General features: G+C 29.1%; 1 protein-coding gene across 3 annotated transcripts in view; it reads left to right on the top strand.

Annotated features, from left to right (window-relative positions):
- Positions 1 to 16,573, top strand: part of LOC148235316 (uncharacterized) — a 30,059-nt gene extending 13,486 nt beyond the window's left edge. For 2 of the 3 annotated variants that reach the window (XM_088186289.1, XM_088186288.1), the window contains 2 exons: positions 10,248 to 10,422; positions 13,675 to 16,573. In XM_088186289.1, coding sequence (XP_088042415.1) covers positions 10,248 to 10,422; positions 13,675 to 16,297 — 2,798 coding nt within the window. In that variant the 3' untranslated portion in view covers positions 16,298 to 16,573. Of the gene's footprint in view, positions 1 to 4,718; positions 4,928 to 10,247; positions 10,423 to 13,674 lie in introns of those variants that run through there. The other variant, XM_088186290.1, reaches the window with a different exon arrangement.
- The last annotated feature ends 1,386 nt before the right edge of the window (positions 16,574 to 17,959 follow it).

Below are 17,959 nucleotides of genomic sequence, written 5' to 3'. Positions count from 1 at the left end.
TTAGCGCCATCTGCGAAAAAATAAAACATAGACATCTATCGACGTTTTCATACATTTTTATGTAGAAGTATTATAAAAGTTAACAATAAAAGCAAAATTAAAGTAATAAAAATCTGTTTTAAATAAAATATTAAATTTAAATTTATTGAATTGGTGTTATTTAAGAGCATGATAAAAAATAGCTCTATAATTAGTACTAGTTCTAAAAATATATATTTATATATATTGTCTTAAATTAAGAAACATAAATTACTCGTATTTTAAGTGTCGTAATTTAGGAAGATATATATATTTTTAGGACTATTATTAATTTAAAATCTATTTTTATATCAATTAAATAAATGATATTATATAATGTAAAATATTTTATTTTTAAATCAAATATATTTTTATTTTATTTTAGTATTTATTATTTAAATATTGTATAAAAAGTAGATGTGTATTACTACATGTAATAAACGATTAAATAATATTACCTAACGGTTATCGTTTATAGCCGCTTTTATTGATTTTACGGGTGCCTGAGATTACGGTTAAATATAATATACACGCATTACAAATATATAGAAAAAGCTTATTAGGAGTTTGTCCTTGAATTGTGAAAATTAGTTCGACCTAAATTATTAAACATCGATTAATTTGAGCTTAATTATTATAAAAAATATATAAGAATTATTCGTTTTAGGTATTATTTAGAACATTGTAAAACTTGTGTAATTTTTTAACACATTCATATAAGATGAAAACATAATAATGTTTTTATTACTATTTTTTATTTTAATAGACACTACATATTTATTAATTAAACAATTTACCTTTAAAAACTTTTACGTGCGGAATTAAATTTCATAAAAAGTCACGAAATGAGTCAATTATCCAATAAAAAATGAAGTTGAAGATTTAATTACGATTTTTTTATTTGTATATAGTTATTCCTTTATGCATCTATATTTACCTTCAAAATTAAAAAAAATATAATATCTATTTTAAAAATTAAAAGTCTGCCTCCTTCTGCAAATTCCTTTCCCCTTTTTCTTGCATGATGAGGGCATGATACTGCACACTTGATAATTGAGTTGGTATTTTTTGTCCTCATACTTCGTAGGAAAATGCTAGCCTATCAATATTCGATTTTTCGTTGGGTCCTTTATCTTTCTTCCTCTTTTGGTAATTGTTTTTTTTATAAATTTTAAAATTGTAAACAGTGAAATTCGGGGCACACCAATACTCTTCGACTTCAAAATTAAACTGAATGCAAACTATATAATATATTATATATATTCGAACATATATTTCACATGTGGAATTCGTTGGAATGACAGATCTTTGACTACAAAAAATTGGGTCACTCCCCCAGAGCTCTTGTGATGTACAAAAAAATAACATGTGTTCCGATTTTTGGTAATAAAAATAATTAAATGAGGGTGGAAGCGCATTGGAACATAACATCATAAAAACGTCATTATACATCTTATACATCGTAAAAAAATATGTGTTAAATTTAAGACAAAGACCTGCTTTATAATATTTCGATATATACGCTCCTCGCACTTAAGAGATGCGATTTTTCTTGACTGAGATGTATCCACTTCTCGCACTTAAGGGACATGTGATGTGAAGCGGATTTATCCGCTCCTCGCACGTAAATGGTTAAAAGCAAATCTATCATCTAGACTCTAGATTCTAAACTATACTTTATACATTTAGAATTATTGGAGACTCGCATATAAAGCCACGTTTCAAACAATCCTAGTATATTCCAGGTTTCGCATCCATATAACAGCACTTCAAGACTAGGATTTAATTATCGTCTTGTTTGTGAGACCAGCTTTCAATTTTTAAAACTGGCTTTTTGCAATTTCAGTCCATTTTTCATCATTTACCCAACTTTCCAGATATTTAAAATGCTTTAAATCTTTAAATTATGAATACAAATTAGCCTTATATCGTAAGCGTGTAATCTTTTTATAAAAATGCATAAATGAGACTCTGATTCATAAAAAGAAGAAAAGACAATTTAAAATAAATACATAGTTAATGCTTTATTGACATCATTGGCTTAATTGTTCATATTATAACAACTTACAAATAATCCTGTCGTCAGTATTTTTCCATAAAATATCGCAAAATAATTAGTCAAATATATATGATATTTATAAAAAATCGCTATAGTAATCTATCATTATTTTTGGATGACCTAGCAATGTCTATTGATAACTATTTTTGTTGTTTATGATTCGTAATATACAAAAAAATCCTTATATGTTCTGGAGTGTTAAAGGGACCAAATCGTGGTCTATGTTTGTTTATTTTGTTCATTAAAGACAATCACTATATTAGTTTAACTAGACTTATTATTATATACTTACAAAAATAGTCAAATCCATTAAAGCGATTACATATTCTTTATCTCATCAAGATGATTTGGATTCTTGTGGAGTAAATATTTAGTAAATCGTCCGCCACATGTATCAATCAATGTAATGTTGTAACGCTTTTTAGAAAGCAAGATTTCATAACAATCTCGAAGGAATTCCTCTTAAAAGGGAAAAATCTACAAACGATCTTGTTTAATGAAAACTTGAATTTTTACTCTCACGTTGTGAATATTTCAAATAAGGCGTCAAAAATGCTGGTGTTTATGTTTTAAAATGCACCTAAACCCACTGATCCTTAACCCTTTTAGTGCCAAGCCAAATTAGGCAATGAATGCTAAGAATGCCAAGCTTTTTTTTGTTTTTATAAATATATTTAAAAAATATGTTTCCAAAAATTAAATTTTTTTGTGTTAATTTCTATTTATTATAGAAAAAAATAAAATCTAATTTATACAAGTACCCAAAAATATTTTATAATTTTACAGATAAAAATAGTAAAACTAGGAACGGACACCGGCGTCTTTACGGCATTCAAACGGTTAATATATTATAATATTCTGTCTTGGAATCAAGAGTGTTTATTTTGTAAACATGAAGATTGTTGTTATGCAACGATTAAGAAGTATATTCCACAGGTGGGTGCATAAGCTGCAGGCTTCTTTATATTCCGGATGTCGAACTGGACCAGTGGATTGGAAGAGAGAAGCGGCTGCTTTGCAATTTTCGCTGCTCTGAAGTATATATATACTTAGTGAGTCCAAGCTGGAAATCTTTTGAAGTTCTATTGCATTGAATGCGTTGAACTATGATGTACATGTCAGTAATGTCATCGAAAATCTCTGAGAGTAGCTCCTCAAACAAAATGTCTGAGAGTTAGCGATGAGTGGAAGTTCTTAGATGATATGTCTGAGGGGTTATTTCTGGTTGCTCACGTTCCAGTATTTATATCGATGGCCTCTTCATGGTGGATTTTGCTAACTCTTCTATGTTAAGATGAGAAAATATTGTCTTATCTTCCATACTCTTCTGACCTTTCCCTTGAAAATCGAATCGTGATAAAGTTCAAAGGTCTTTACCAACTTCATACACTTTTGTATCTCATTATTTATTATAACAATAATGATCGTTATCACTACATATATCGTTGGCAAAAAATGATGAATAAAATTGATAGTTAAAAATATAGCTTTTTATAATATATCTCACTAAAAAAATCGGCCAATTTATATAAACAACAATGTTTCTAAATTTAAGAATATTTTTATTTTATCTGATGGAATAAAATTATTTTATTTAAGCAATTTTATATTACGAGTATATACAGATGATTTACTGATTTTCCGTATAAATTATGTTATTTAAACTTAGCTGTATGTGTCAAAAATACTTCAAATTAACCATATTAGATCAAAAATACTTAAGATGTCATCTTCGACATTATGATTTTTTTTAAATGTTTGTATCATTGATACATCTTTCGTTTTAACATAGCATCCTCGCCAAAAACATTCTTTAGCATAAGTATTTTGATTTTATCAATACTAGACGGTTAAACACAAACTATGCATTAATATGGTGGACAATTAACATACGCATTACATTGATACGATAGTACCAACGTACAAGGCAACTGTTTATTTATTTATAAAGGCAAAATAATCTTTAATAATATTTAATATTTAATAAATATAAATATTTTTAAGATAACAAGAATGAACTGATATTGTATTTCGTGAAATATGACACATAGTTTATTTTTGTTAAAACATAAGTGTATATACCAAGCACATACATTTTAAAAAGTTGCAATTTCATAAGCCGCGTCTTTCTTTGTATCTGTGTAAAAATCATTACTTGAACAAATCGTTGTCTGTTATTTTAGCATTAGGTTTAGCTAATGGACATTTAATGTATGGCTAACTCAAGGCTAACGTTATTTAATAGTGCATCCGTTACAACATAGTTATAAAAATAATAACATACAAACACTAGAAAAATCCAGAATCGAAAGACCCAAACTTTAGCCGCTTTCTCTTTCAGGTTCATCGTATCGTGGATCCAATTATTTCATAACTATTTTTTTTATTATACTACCGAACATGTCCAGGAACGTTCAATCTTCTTGTTATTGGGAAACAAGTGTTGAAAATTATATGTCATTATACGTGACATGTATAAAATTGTAGGAGCGTGAAAATCTTCCGCTTCTGTTACGGATGAAAAACTACGGTGAAAATATTGGCAATTTTCTGATTGGCGGTTGTGGGGTATTATTAAGTGCCTTTTTATCGGACTATGGGCTGTGATTTGCTCCACCTGTTCTTCTTCATACGTCACGACATAACAGTCAACGGCCACCGGAATAGGAGCTTCTGAATCGAAGAAAGACATGTTGGCCAGAACGAACGACAGTCCTTAACTGGCGGTCGACGCGGCGCGAGTTATCTTTCGAATCGGAGCTAAAGTGTAGTTTATATTGATATATTTTAATTAAAATAAAGTCAGTGTTGTTTAAGAATATACAGTGAACATAAACCTTCAAGTTTTAAGTAAGTTATTTAAATAAAAATATTTTATTTTCAATTTAAATTATATTGTAAAAAAATACTTTTACTTTATAATTTATTAATATGCATATTGATTTAAATCACTAATTTTGTGACATTTAAATATTGATGTATTGCATAATATTATTTTTATATATATTTTTAATATCTGCATATTTTTTATATGTATTTATACGCAATCTATGATGCATCATTGACATTGAATCAAGTTCAAAGCGCTCGCTGTTAACTCGATCGCGCAACACCCATTAACTGTTACGTGATTATTATTCACCAATTGGAATGGTAAATAATCGCGCTTGTTATTGACCGGTCAATATAACAGTTATGTTGTATTTAACAGGAAAAAACCGCAGAGAGTAATATTTTCTTTGAAAATTTCCAACAGCAACGGTAAATCGACCACACATTTTTTGATTACTTGACATCCACGATATTGACATTGTTTAACGGATTGCGCATATTTTTTCCTCGTTCTCCCACTCGTGAATCATACCGAAAATACCAGAAAAAAATTGTGGGTCAACTGCTCCACGCCCCGCATTTTTAACTTGTACTCTTGGACCTTCAAAGGAATGTCGATATATTAAGCTTGAAACCTGATTCCGTGTTATACCCGTTAAATTGACACAATGCTTTTTTTTTTTACATATTTTAAGTATTTAATTAATATTAAAATAATTCGAGTGATATCAACGATCGGTTAAAAACGAAACCCGCCAGGTTTCTATTGATAGAATTCATTGAAAGCGAAAAGGACTTCAACGCTCAGATAAGGCGCGAAACCCATTTAGCATTTTTTTTTCATTTCGGGACACCGTGACGTACAGCATTATAATTTCACAAAGGGAATGTAGGTCACAATTACTGGCGTTTATGTAACATTACCGTTAACCGAACGGAACTGTAGCCGTATAAGACAACTGGAATATTCTAGCGAACCATTACGTGCAGGGGACGGAAATTAATTATCTCAGGTGCATTTCAACTAGATAATTGATCTAGACATATCTAGAAGATCGTGATGAGTGGCGCTGATTGATTTGCTCGTTGTTTTTGTCTTGCACGCAATTATGCGTCGGAATAGAAGACGCGTAATATATGTCCATTTACAGAATCAGTTATCTAATAAACAACTTTACCTGAAGTAAGTGTAAGCGAGTAATCAACTTCTTTAGGTGCGAGTAGAACGGTCACGGTCGGCGAGTTTGTTGACCTGATGTAGCGGCATTGACTCATTAAACCAGATACAGGGTGGGCAAAAAAACTATAATTATTTTTATAGATCTTTATCTAATAAAATAATTATAGTTTTTTAATAAAAATTAAAATAATTTTCATTCACATCAGTAACATTTGATTTAGTAGCGGTATTACTAAAAAATAAATTATCCTGGTTTGAATAACGTTTTTTTAAGTAGTTTATTTTTGTATTGATATATTCATACACAGTATGAAAATTCTTAAGAAATTTTAATAATTAAAAAAAATATACGTAAAATAAATTATTTTAATTTTAATAATACAGTATATTGTTGTATTTATCTTTATATTATTGATGAACAGAAAATTGCATAAGCATTGAAGAATAAAAATACAATTTTAGGCATCTGTATATATCCAAATCGTAAAGAAAATTGTTATTAACAGCTGTTGAGATTTGATAAGATTGTTAAAAATACGAGATTTAAGCTATCTGACAGGCTAATTTTATGACGTAACTCTATGGAAAGCCCTCACACATTTTTGCAATCTGCCGATTCCCACGCAGAGCGGGTTTGTCTTTTCCGATATTATCTCATGTTTCGTCTTATATTATTTTATTAAGATACTGACAATTAAATTAATTGAAAAAATCGACAACAATTTTTTGCCATTCAAATACTTCCGACCTCTAATAAAATATTCTAAGAAAGCATGCATATATTCAAACATTTGGAGAAGAGCCACTTTTTCTTATGCTATAAGACAGGCATGGCGAACCTACGGCACGCGTGCCCGAGGTGGCACGTTTGAGAATTTGGATTGCACGCGAACGATTTCCAAGTTCAAAAATATTTTTTAATTTGAAATTTAAAAAATTAAAATCTTGATTAAATAACCTGTGAATTATTAATTTATTTCATTTTATTAATTATCAAATGTTTTCTAAGTTAAACGACAATCGTTTTAAAAAAATAATTAATTACTTATTTTTTCTATCTTGGTAATTTTTTTACTCCTTGGGCACGCCACACAATCGAGGAATACTATTTGAGGATTTTTGGCACGCGACCCCAAAAAGGTTCGCCATGCCTGCTATAAGATAAATCCGCTCTGTGTGGGAATCGGCAGATTGCAAAAATGTGTGAGGGCTTTCAATAGAGTTACGTCATAAAATTAGTCTGTCAGCGAGCTTAAATCTCGTCTTTTTAACAATCTTGTCAAATCTCAACAGCTGTTAATAACAAATTTCTTTACGATTCGTATAAATTTAATTTATAACAAAAAAAGGCTTTATGAAAATTTTCGATAAATCAGAAAATTTGTCATTTTTCTCGAGAAATTTTTAAGGAATAAATTTCGAGAAAAAACACTAGATAAATACATTTAAAATCAGATATTCAATCTCTATTCCAAGTATAATTTTTTAATTCATTAATTTTTCCTGATAAATTTCTAATTTATGAATTAAAAATATTCCGTGCGATCTCTTTTCGGAACAAATAATAAAAAATATATTTTTTAGCATATTTTTTTTTAATAAATGAGTAGTTCTTAAAATATGACAAAAATATTGTGAGAATTTTTATAATAAAATACAATCTAGCATCGCTAATATTTTTGAGAAAAATTGTATATTTTAAATATTGTTTTTATTTACAACACACATGATTTTTGCTATATATAAAAGAACACGGTGATTTTTAATATGACTTATTAAAAATCAGCACAAAAGGTTATGTAAATATTAAACAGGTTATTAAATATTTTTGATCAAGAAAATATTGGCAAATATAATAACAGCTATATAAGCCAAATAGTCATCGCACGTAGCCGTAAAAAAATATAAACCTCGTTTTAATAAAAAAAGCAACATAATAGCAAATAAACAACTAATAACAGTAGTGAATTCTAAATGTTATTTCAATAACAAAAATATAATTTTGATATTGAAAAAAGGGCTAAAATTTTTTTAAGGCAATTTAAAAAAAATGTATTTAATTATATTTTAGAATATTAAGCTTAGCTTTATAATGAATCACAAGCAATTATACATATTTTATTTTTATATATTGTAAAGCATGTGCTAGAAATTGAAATAAATTTTAAGAACGAAAACTTTAATACAGAATCAATATTAACAAACTACAGGTAAAATTATCTATAGGTAGTGTTTAAATTTGAAAGATATATCCTAATATACAAAAGTTCTTTATGACTTAAAAATTATTTTATGCCTATTGAATCTATTATGTTTTCCTACTATGAAAAATGTTAATTTACCTCTTGCTTACTTATGGTAAAAATACTTTTATTTAACCTAATATTATAAAAGGTTCTATTAGTATATAATTTAACTTTGATGTTTAAATATAATATACAATATATATTAAAAGTATTTTTAACATTTTTTTTTTAAATTTTAGTTAACTAAGAAAAAAACTTATTTAACATAATCTATTTAAAAATTTATTTATATATCTAGTATTTTCTTAATATGTGAACTATTTTTTAAATAACGTGAATGAATGTGCTTTTGAGTAGACTGGGATGTATTTAAGTAGATGAAGAGTTAGAAAAATACTAACTCCATGAATACTTATTATAATGTTAATTATGAGCGATGTTTAAAATAAAACGCAGATATTCAATTAAAAAAATTAAGAGGGAGTAAATAAATGGTTAATATTCTAGAATTATGTTTTACTACTTATTTCAATATTATTTTTCCTGGATAAGTTTGTTTTTAGTCAGTAATTAAATAGAATTAAATTAAATTAGTTGTTTTAATAAATAGGCAGTACCTTAAGTAATTAGTTAAAATATTAGTTTTTATTAAATAGTTTATATTTATATAATATATTCTGATATTAAATTCAAGTTTATTTTTTTTACTTATAATGTATAATTAAAAATAATATACACTTCTAAACATTAAAATATTAAATAATCTTTCAAATAGTATTGTATGCATTTAATGACAATACAAATAAAGTTACTGACGATGTAATTTGTCAGCAGAAATAATTTTCATTCAAAACTATTCGTCTTTTATATCATTTAGTTTTTATTGATCCACACTGTAGAAACAAACACATCTTAATAGTAAAACATGTTGTAACTGTATGCAGAATTTTCTTTGTAAAATATATATAAAAGTGTAAATTATGAGTTAATACTAAAATACAATTTATATTGTGTACAGCGGATTTTTAAACCAATAGATTTATTATAAATTTTGCAAATATATTAGTGTATTTATATTTATATATATTTGTGAAAAATAATAATATAGAACAGATTATTTTCTTTAAATATTTATATCAGACGCAGCGCGTTAATATAAATATATGATACATGAAGGAAATTGTGGAAAATATTATGATGCCTAATTTCCCACTAAAAAAAATTTCATACACATAAAAATCGTTGATATCCAGTAGTGAATGCCCATAGGAAGTTATAGTTAATTATAGGTTAAGTACAATTGTAATGAACACGCACATTACAAAACGTGACTGTGATAGCTGAACCTTTTAATTTATACACGTGATATTCTTTACCGAACAATCTATATATCTCGTTATATTTTATTGTTAGAAAGTAAACACACAAGTAGCATATTTATTATTGTTTTTAATGTTTTTGTAAAATGCAAAGATTATCATAATGTTATATTACAAATAATGAACTTTTAATTCAGACAAAAATCAGACAACATCAGCTAACCGTGATATAAATATAATAAATGTTAAATTCTAACTGTTGTTATTTAACACATCTTTGACAATTCGTGGTGCGCGAATTAAGATGCGCGTTTGTAAATACTATAAATGTTGTAGTTAGGATAGGTTTTACATCCGCTGCTCTCGATCGTTGGATCAAGGTTGCACGCTCGCATTATTTCACGTTCTCTTGAAGTGCTTGTAAGACTTATTAATTTGTAATGGATATTTTTTTAATATAAATTACATATTTATGGGTAAAACTATTATTGTTTAATGACATAAAACATTGTTAAATTAAATAATATAATTTGTATATAATTTAAAAAATAACATGAAACAATATAAATCACATTTGTTTATTATTTTTCCAGATATCGCCATGGACACCCACCACAAAGGGTGCTTTTTCTCGATCCTCGTTTTATTGCTAATATCTAATATAGATATTGCAATAGGAAGACCTTCTCAGCTAGAGGCGAACCTGCAAAACGTTGAATTATTAAAAGAGAATTCGACAGTTTTAAATACAAATGTAAACAACGAGAGGTATAATAAAAACATTATTGTAAACCCCCTAAAAAATATAAACAATTCCCCATATGTTAAAAGTAAATCGGTAAGTCATAATCTTTTCAAAAAATTAAACGGCCATATGTTTATTAGTCATGATCGTGGTGATATTCGGTCTAATTCGCTAGACGTAAGCGGGTCAATGGGTATCGAAGTTGATTCCGATAAAAAGTCGACGCGAAAACGTGGACTTTGGTTTTATGACACAATAGTCGACGACATTAGTACTCAAACGATCGAACCGTTAGGAATTTCAGCAAGACTTGCGCCGACAAATGACAATATAATCAAAGGAGTGTCCGATGGATTGAATGACCGAGTAAATTATATGTCATTCAGTGGTGAGGAAAGCGAGTTGCTCAGGCATAGAGTAAAAAGACATGTAGATAAATTGACGGTTGATAATCAATATATACGTGATAGAGATTTATTTAGAAATTTCGTTAGGCACTCAATACGCGATTTAAACACTAAAGGTGTAAAGAGAAGCTTAGTGCGAAGGGATAGTTCTAGAAGAATGAATGAGTGGAAAAATTGGCCCCATACGAGTATAAGCGATCAAGATGATTTAGATAAATATCAAAATTATACATATCATCAAGACGTAATAAGTCTTTATAATAAGTTCAAGCATCAGAATATATCTTTGAATCAGGACAATAAGAGACCTGTAATAAGAAAAGTTATAACAGAATGGTCAGAGACTCCGACGTGGTATGAAAAGATGTCTCCAGTTCAAAAAGATCAAGTAACATTCAACTACAATAATGAAGAAACAAATACTGAGAAAATTTCACAATTGACAAGCTCAATGAAGCCTTATTTGGATGTGAATAGTCAAACCGGAGCTTCTAATTTAGAGTCAAGACCTAATGAACCTGTGGTTTATATACGTCCAAAACCAATGTATACTGTGACTAACGATAAATTTGCGTTTCATTCAAGACCGACGATTGGCACACAGGATATATTCAAAAGACCTTCAACGACTAAAAAACCACACAAAGAGACACATTATATACCATCTGACAAACCAGCAACCATTATAATTAATACTGAGCATGGAAACCACAAAGTACCTCCTCTTCAAATCGTGAGCGATGAAAACAGACCCGATTATGAAGACGGTACATACTATACCAATACAAAACCAACAAAGAATAAAAAAAAATGTCCCTTAGTATATTTAACAATCAATAATACAATACAAAACAAAGCGAATGCTGAAGAATGCGCCGATGTACACCTCATAGTAAATTCTAATGTATTAAACAATAATGAAATAGTTCCAGATGATACTTTAGGATATTCGCCTGATTACGATGCTGTAGATGATGATAAAGTATATCCAGTTAACGATGTACCAGTTGTAGAAGGAATTAATTCTGTAGTACCAATCGTTCCAGTATTCCCACCACAGGCTAACATAGCAGCTGCTAATCCAGTATCTTTATCTTCAAATCCGAGTAGTGCCATCGTCAGTCCTCTTAGTAGTTCAGGAGGATCAAACGGTGGCGGTGGATTGGGTAATTTTGGTAGTTTTCCTCGTCCTCCAAATTTTAGTGGATCAAGACCAGGCAATGATGAAGATGATACTTATGATTTAACAGCTTGGACTTCTTACGCATTTGATACATTCGCTTGGTTATCAGTTTTGAATCCATTTAATTATGGCGTCTTTTCTTTCTTGTTGGCACCTCTTGCTATTTTTGCTGTGGGAGGATTGGGTTTCAGCGCATTGATCGCTCCGTGGGCATTACCAAGCGTTCTTGAAAGGAAAGCTAAGAAAGTTGCATTCATGGAACCGAAACCGAACCCATATTGGAAATGGGATGAAGGTTATAAGTCATGGAAATGGACTTCATATCCAAACGATAGAGAGCTCGTAGAAAAAGAACCAGAAAATCAACTCAAAGAAATAGGCACGCAAAACTTTATAACTATCAAAGATATATTGTTTGATATTATGAAAAAAATTAAAAAATGGGCAAACGATAAGTATTTAAGATTATCTGATGGTAGGAAAAGTATGTTTGATTCGAATAAAAATCGAACAAATAATGTTAAAGATTTAAGAGAGAATTGGAAGAAACGGCGTAAATAGTATTACAAGAAATAAACGTATGCCATAATTAATAGCTTTCATATTATATTATAAGTTACAATATTTATTTATTTTAATATGTGCTGTAGAAATTCTCATAAAAAATTATCGATATACTTTTTTTATTCCACAGTTATATTATTTGTTTATCTTATAAGAACATAAATAACACTGATTTAATTTATAAATATTTATTTTATAATAAAATATAGTACATAATATTTATATGTTTATTACGCTTACTTTATAATTGTGTTATATATGTATATGTTGCATTTTACTAGTATTTTATCAAACTAAAATTAAAAATCAGTCCTGAAATTATTTTAAGTAAAATTGGTTTGAAACTTTACTAAAAAAAATTATGTTATTTTAATAAATTTGTATTTATTATATTTATATTATATACAAACTGAATAAAGTATAATAATAAATAAGTGGTTTTAATATATTGATATTTTTATGTAATGTATTATGCTATTTTTTATTATTTTCCCTATATAGTTTATCTAAGAAACGATTATTAATTTTATTTAATCCAAATAGATGTCACTAAAACATTAGAAAGCAGTATTCAATTACTTTCACTTTGAAACGAAATTTTTGCTTTAATTTTTATTACTTAACAAATATTTTTATACTTTGATAAATATTTTAAACTTTTTTGCTAAAATATATATTTAGAAAGCAATTTTAAATATAAAATTTAATATTGAAATATATGAAACCAAGTACAGAAATGATTATATCAGAAATATATTAAAGGGCTAGTATTATGCTTTTACAATAGCAGATAAAGTTTAGAATAATAATGAAATTCACAAAAGTAAATACTAAAATTTTATTTTATTTTTATGTTCATAATAATTTTTATTTATTTTGAAAAAAAATTATTAAAAATGGTTCTATTCAAAATTAAAAAAACAGTACAATATATAATTTATTTATTACAAATTCATTTTTAATTTTTAAAAACGATAATGCGAAAATATGAAAAGAAAGATTAAAACAAAGTTAATTCATACAATAATAATTAAACTATAAAATTAAAAATATATTTTATAGATATTTTTATTTATTGATAATTCTCAATCAAAAATTCATATTATTTTTTTTAATTACAGGCCTCTTTTGATTGCTGAAAAACCAATTATTCCTGATGCGAATATATCTAGAGAAGATAAGAATAACAACACTGCAATAGGAGAATCCATTAAGATGGTTGCCAGTCAACTTCTTCAAGGAAACAGAAATCCTCCACAGCCATCAAGCACCGGTGGAACAGGAGAAATCGCGGACGTTAGAACACCACCCAAAGTCAAAAATCAACAAGCCAACAAAATTAAACCAAAGACACCAACGACTACAACTACAACCACCACCCAAAAACCAAAGATCATCGAAAACTCCCACGCTGGAATCGCTGTTCCTGTTCTAGCAGATGAATTAGATAAAGAATCACTACATATTTCCAAAAATAAAACTATGCCTATAACTTCCACTACGAAAGAAGGATTATCAACATGGATTTTGCTCAGCGGTAATCCTCATACGACAGTCAGCCCTCAAAAGAACAACAAACATACGAGTACTGAAGTTAAAGTTGTTAAGATAGAAGAAAATATTAAGCCAGCCACTCAAAATAAGCCAAAAACAAAACCATCTCCTAAACCAACAAGACAAACTGTACCACCTAAACCAATATTTACAAGAAGACCTGTATCTATTGGTAGTCAAAATAAAGCTGATCTTGTAGCGAGTGGTTCAGCTGTAAATGAAAATGTAATGAACAAGATCAAAGCTTCTGTTTTAGCAAGTGTTCAAAAGAATAAAAACGCTGCTTTGAAAACGTCTACTACTACTAGTACCACTGTTGCTCCAAAGATCAAAACAACAACACCAAAAGCTGAAATTGCAGAAATAGTTGTAAGTTTTGAATCAGTGCCTACAACAACTAAGAAACCACCGAGATTGAACGATAAGAATAAGAAGAAACCAGCAACGACAAGAACAACGACAACAACGACAACGACTGAAATAAGTGTTTTTGATCTTAGTAATAGTATTGAATCTAAGCAAGCTGAAATCGAATTAGAAGTAAGCACTCCGCCTACAAAAACGAAGAAAACGAAACGTCCTACAACTAAAAGGAAGAAGAATAAGAACAGGAGGCGCAAACCTGCTAAAGAAACCACAACTACCGAACCTGACGCTGAATTATCTGAAAGCAAAATCACTAGTACCAGTATCAATAAAGTAGAAAAAACTAAGACACCTCCAAAGGACAAACCGATAACGACTCAGATCTACAATTATTTATCAAGAGAAGTTATGCCATCTGTTGGAGTAGGACTCGTTAGTTTAGCTGGTCTGGTTGGACTCGCAGGTTATTTCTTATATCCTTTCTCTGGCGTTGTAAGACGAGCATACGATGTAGAAGATCGAAATGATAACTTGTATTATCAAAATGGAGAGATATACGCTTCTAACGATGGTGGAAAATCTGAAATTGATATGCTGGGTGAAGTTCTAGATGGAATGCCAGATAAACCGTCAGATAAACCCGTCAGTCCTTATATTGAACCTACCCAGTTCAGATATCCTCAAGTGTCTCCTCAAGAACAAAGCTTGAGATACAGAAATGTGGCGTATGATGGCAATAATTATATATCGAGTAATAGAGTGGGCCAGCAAAGTCAAGACACTATGAAAGGATCTGCTTATTTAGAATCGATCCATTACGATACTCATTCTGATGTTCCAAATCATTATCAATCATATCAACAGCCACAGCCCGTTTATAAAGCATCTGATAATGTAGTTTTAGAAACGAGCTATGCAGAACCGACTCATGCTGGATATGTTGTTAATGAGAAGATGGAAGAACCTGTTTATGGTCAAGCGATGAAATATAGCCAAGAGATCATAACTGAAGAAACTAATACGCCTAAGATTGAGACACTTCATCTAGGAGCTGATGATATTATTGAGCAACAAAAAGAAACTGGATATACTGTTGCTTCTGTCGGAATGGATTCTGGCAAAGAACCACAATTTGTAGTTGGAAACATACCTGAAGAATTGATCCAAGCACCTATCACGGTCCCTGAGCATGGTCCTAGAAGTCTTCGCTTAAAAAGAGACACAACTATTGACGATAAAATAAGAATCTCTCGGGAAGATCCGGCTGATTTAGATATGAGTAATGAGATTGATTCCTCTCTAGATTCAAAAACTACAAGTGCGCCTATAATGGTTCCCATGAGCGAAATAGGAAATCTTTTAACCACTGAGAAGTATGTAGAGACAGTAACGACTATAAAACCAATGCTTACGAACAAAACAGCTGAAACAGAAAAAGTAGTTATGAAAGAAGCGCTCCAGATCGAGATAAAAGAAAACACACCGAGCACCGAAAGTGGTCCACACGAGTTCATTGAAGTCTCAACTAAAGAAGACGAGAAAAACAATGAAGTTAATACACCCGAGGTCACGACTTATAAAGAAGATTCGAGCGAATCTTACGAGAACGTGGATAATAATTATGGAGACGGAGATCCAGTTTATCACAAACCGTTTTCTTTCCTCGGATTCATCAAGAATTTAATTGACTTGAAGATCAGAATAGGAATGAGTCTGTTGCAAACTACAACTGAAACCATATCCAGATATTTGAGAGGAATGGAAACTTCTTTGAATACTGCTGCAAGAGCATCCGAGTATGCCAGGAATGCTAAATATTATTAAGCTCTAATTTATGGTTTTATATAAATAAGATAAAATTGATGTTTAGTAATTATCAGATATGATTTCAGGACGAGTTCCTCGATAATGTAACTTGAGGAACTCCTGCTGAATTTGTATTAAATTATTATTAAGTTTAACAATGTATTATAGTGATTAATTGTTTAAACAGTATTAGGTTTATATTTAATGTATATATTTTAGTACACATTTTTATTCTTATATTTATATTTATTTGTATTTTTGTATAGAAATAAAACACAATGAAAACCCTTATATTTTTTTTAACATTTATAAGCTTTTAATAATAGTTACTATATTGTATTAATTTTAGTTGTGACATATTTTTCTTACTTATTATCAAAAGTCATCAGTAAAATAAGGTTAATTGATCAGGAAAAATTTGAAGCGTACAATGGCAAAAATTTGTTTCAAATGATTGACAAGGTTGTAAAATATTATGAAATTCAGAAACTAATGGAGTAAGGCTTTACATTTGACACATAATCCTACATTGCTTAAAAAAAATATATCGTAACAATGCATAAATACTTTATTCAATACATACTAAAATGTGAAGTTTAGCGTTCTATTTGATAATTTAAAATCATAAGATAGAAAACATGTTATACTAGACAAAGATACAATATAAAACATATATATGGTTTAAAGACAATACTAACCATATATGTATGTATATGCACGTATGAAGAACCGTTTTCATCTTGTAATTTATTAAACGAAAAAGGTACAAAATGGCATAATTTTTTAGCGTAGTCTCTAAGAAGTGAGGTGCATGTTTTTTTGCTGCTTAGAAAGTACATAGGCTTATCTATAAAAAAATATTCTAGCTGAGTGCACAGCTACTCGTGCACCGTTTGCTGCACGTTTTCATCAAACTTGAACCTGTTTCCTTCCATCGCTTCATCAAGGGGTTGAAATATATGAATAGCAGTGAGAAGAAGTATCTGGTACCTGAGTATCATAAGAGACGTGGACTCATCTTCAAAAGCGATGTAATTTCATTGTCAAGAATTGTCCATTTGTACACTTGCTGGAGTGACAGATATGTATAGGCATATTCAAAATTCAATAGTGATCAAGTCCTTAAAACTAATGCTTACAAAAATATAAAAAATGGGCACAACTTCATTGGACATTCAAGTATTCCATGTGGAAAAAGAAAATACAAATAGCGAAAATATCAAAAAAGCGAAAAAAAACTTTTGGCAAAATTAAAGAAAGAAAATATATTATATGATGCGGTTATTGCTGACTTTTGTAAGATGGAGCGTCGAATAAAATTAATTTTCAAAAAATAAATACTTAATATGTTTATAAAATAAAGAAAATAAATTTAAAAATATAGTTTTTATCCCCCCCCCCCTAACCGCATGACCTGTTTCAAAGTCACCACAAAGTCAAATATTAGCAATATGTAATAAAAAAAATTCACCATTTTCAACGGAAGAACATTTGAAAATTTCGTAAATTTGGCACATATAAATTAAATTTAAATAATATTTTTCATATAAATAAACTTGAAATGATGACATTATACTTTTAGCAGGTCAACAAGTCAACAACAAAGGTGACCTTCGTGTCACTCTTGCATTAAAATAAATCGAACGAGAGATAGATATTCTAAAAATAGCAACTTGCATT

This window comes from Plectrocnemia conspersa, unplaced genomic scaffold (genome assembly GCF_051122295.1).
Source record: "Plectrocnemia conspersa isolate PC_06_02 unplaced genomic scaffold, ASM5112229v1 ptg000005l, whole genome shotgun sequence".
Classification (NCBI taxonomy): domain Eukaryota; kingdom Metazoa; phylum Arthropoda; class Insecta; order Trichoptera; family Polycentropodidae; genus Plectrocnemia; species Plectrocnemia conspersa.
The sequence above is the reverse complement of the archived record's forward strand: the minus strand, read 5'-3'. Positions and strand labels throughout refer to the sequence as shown.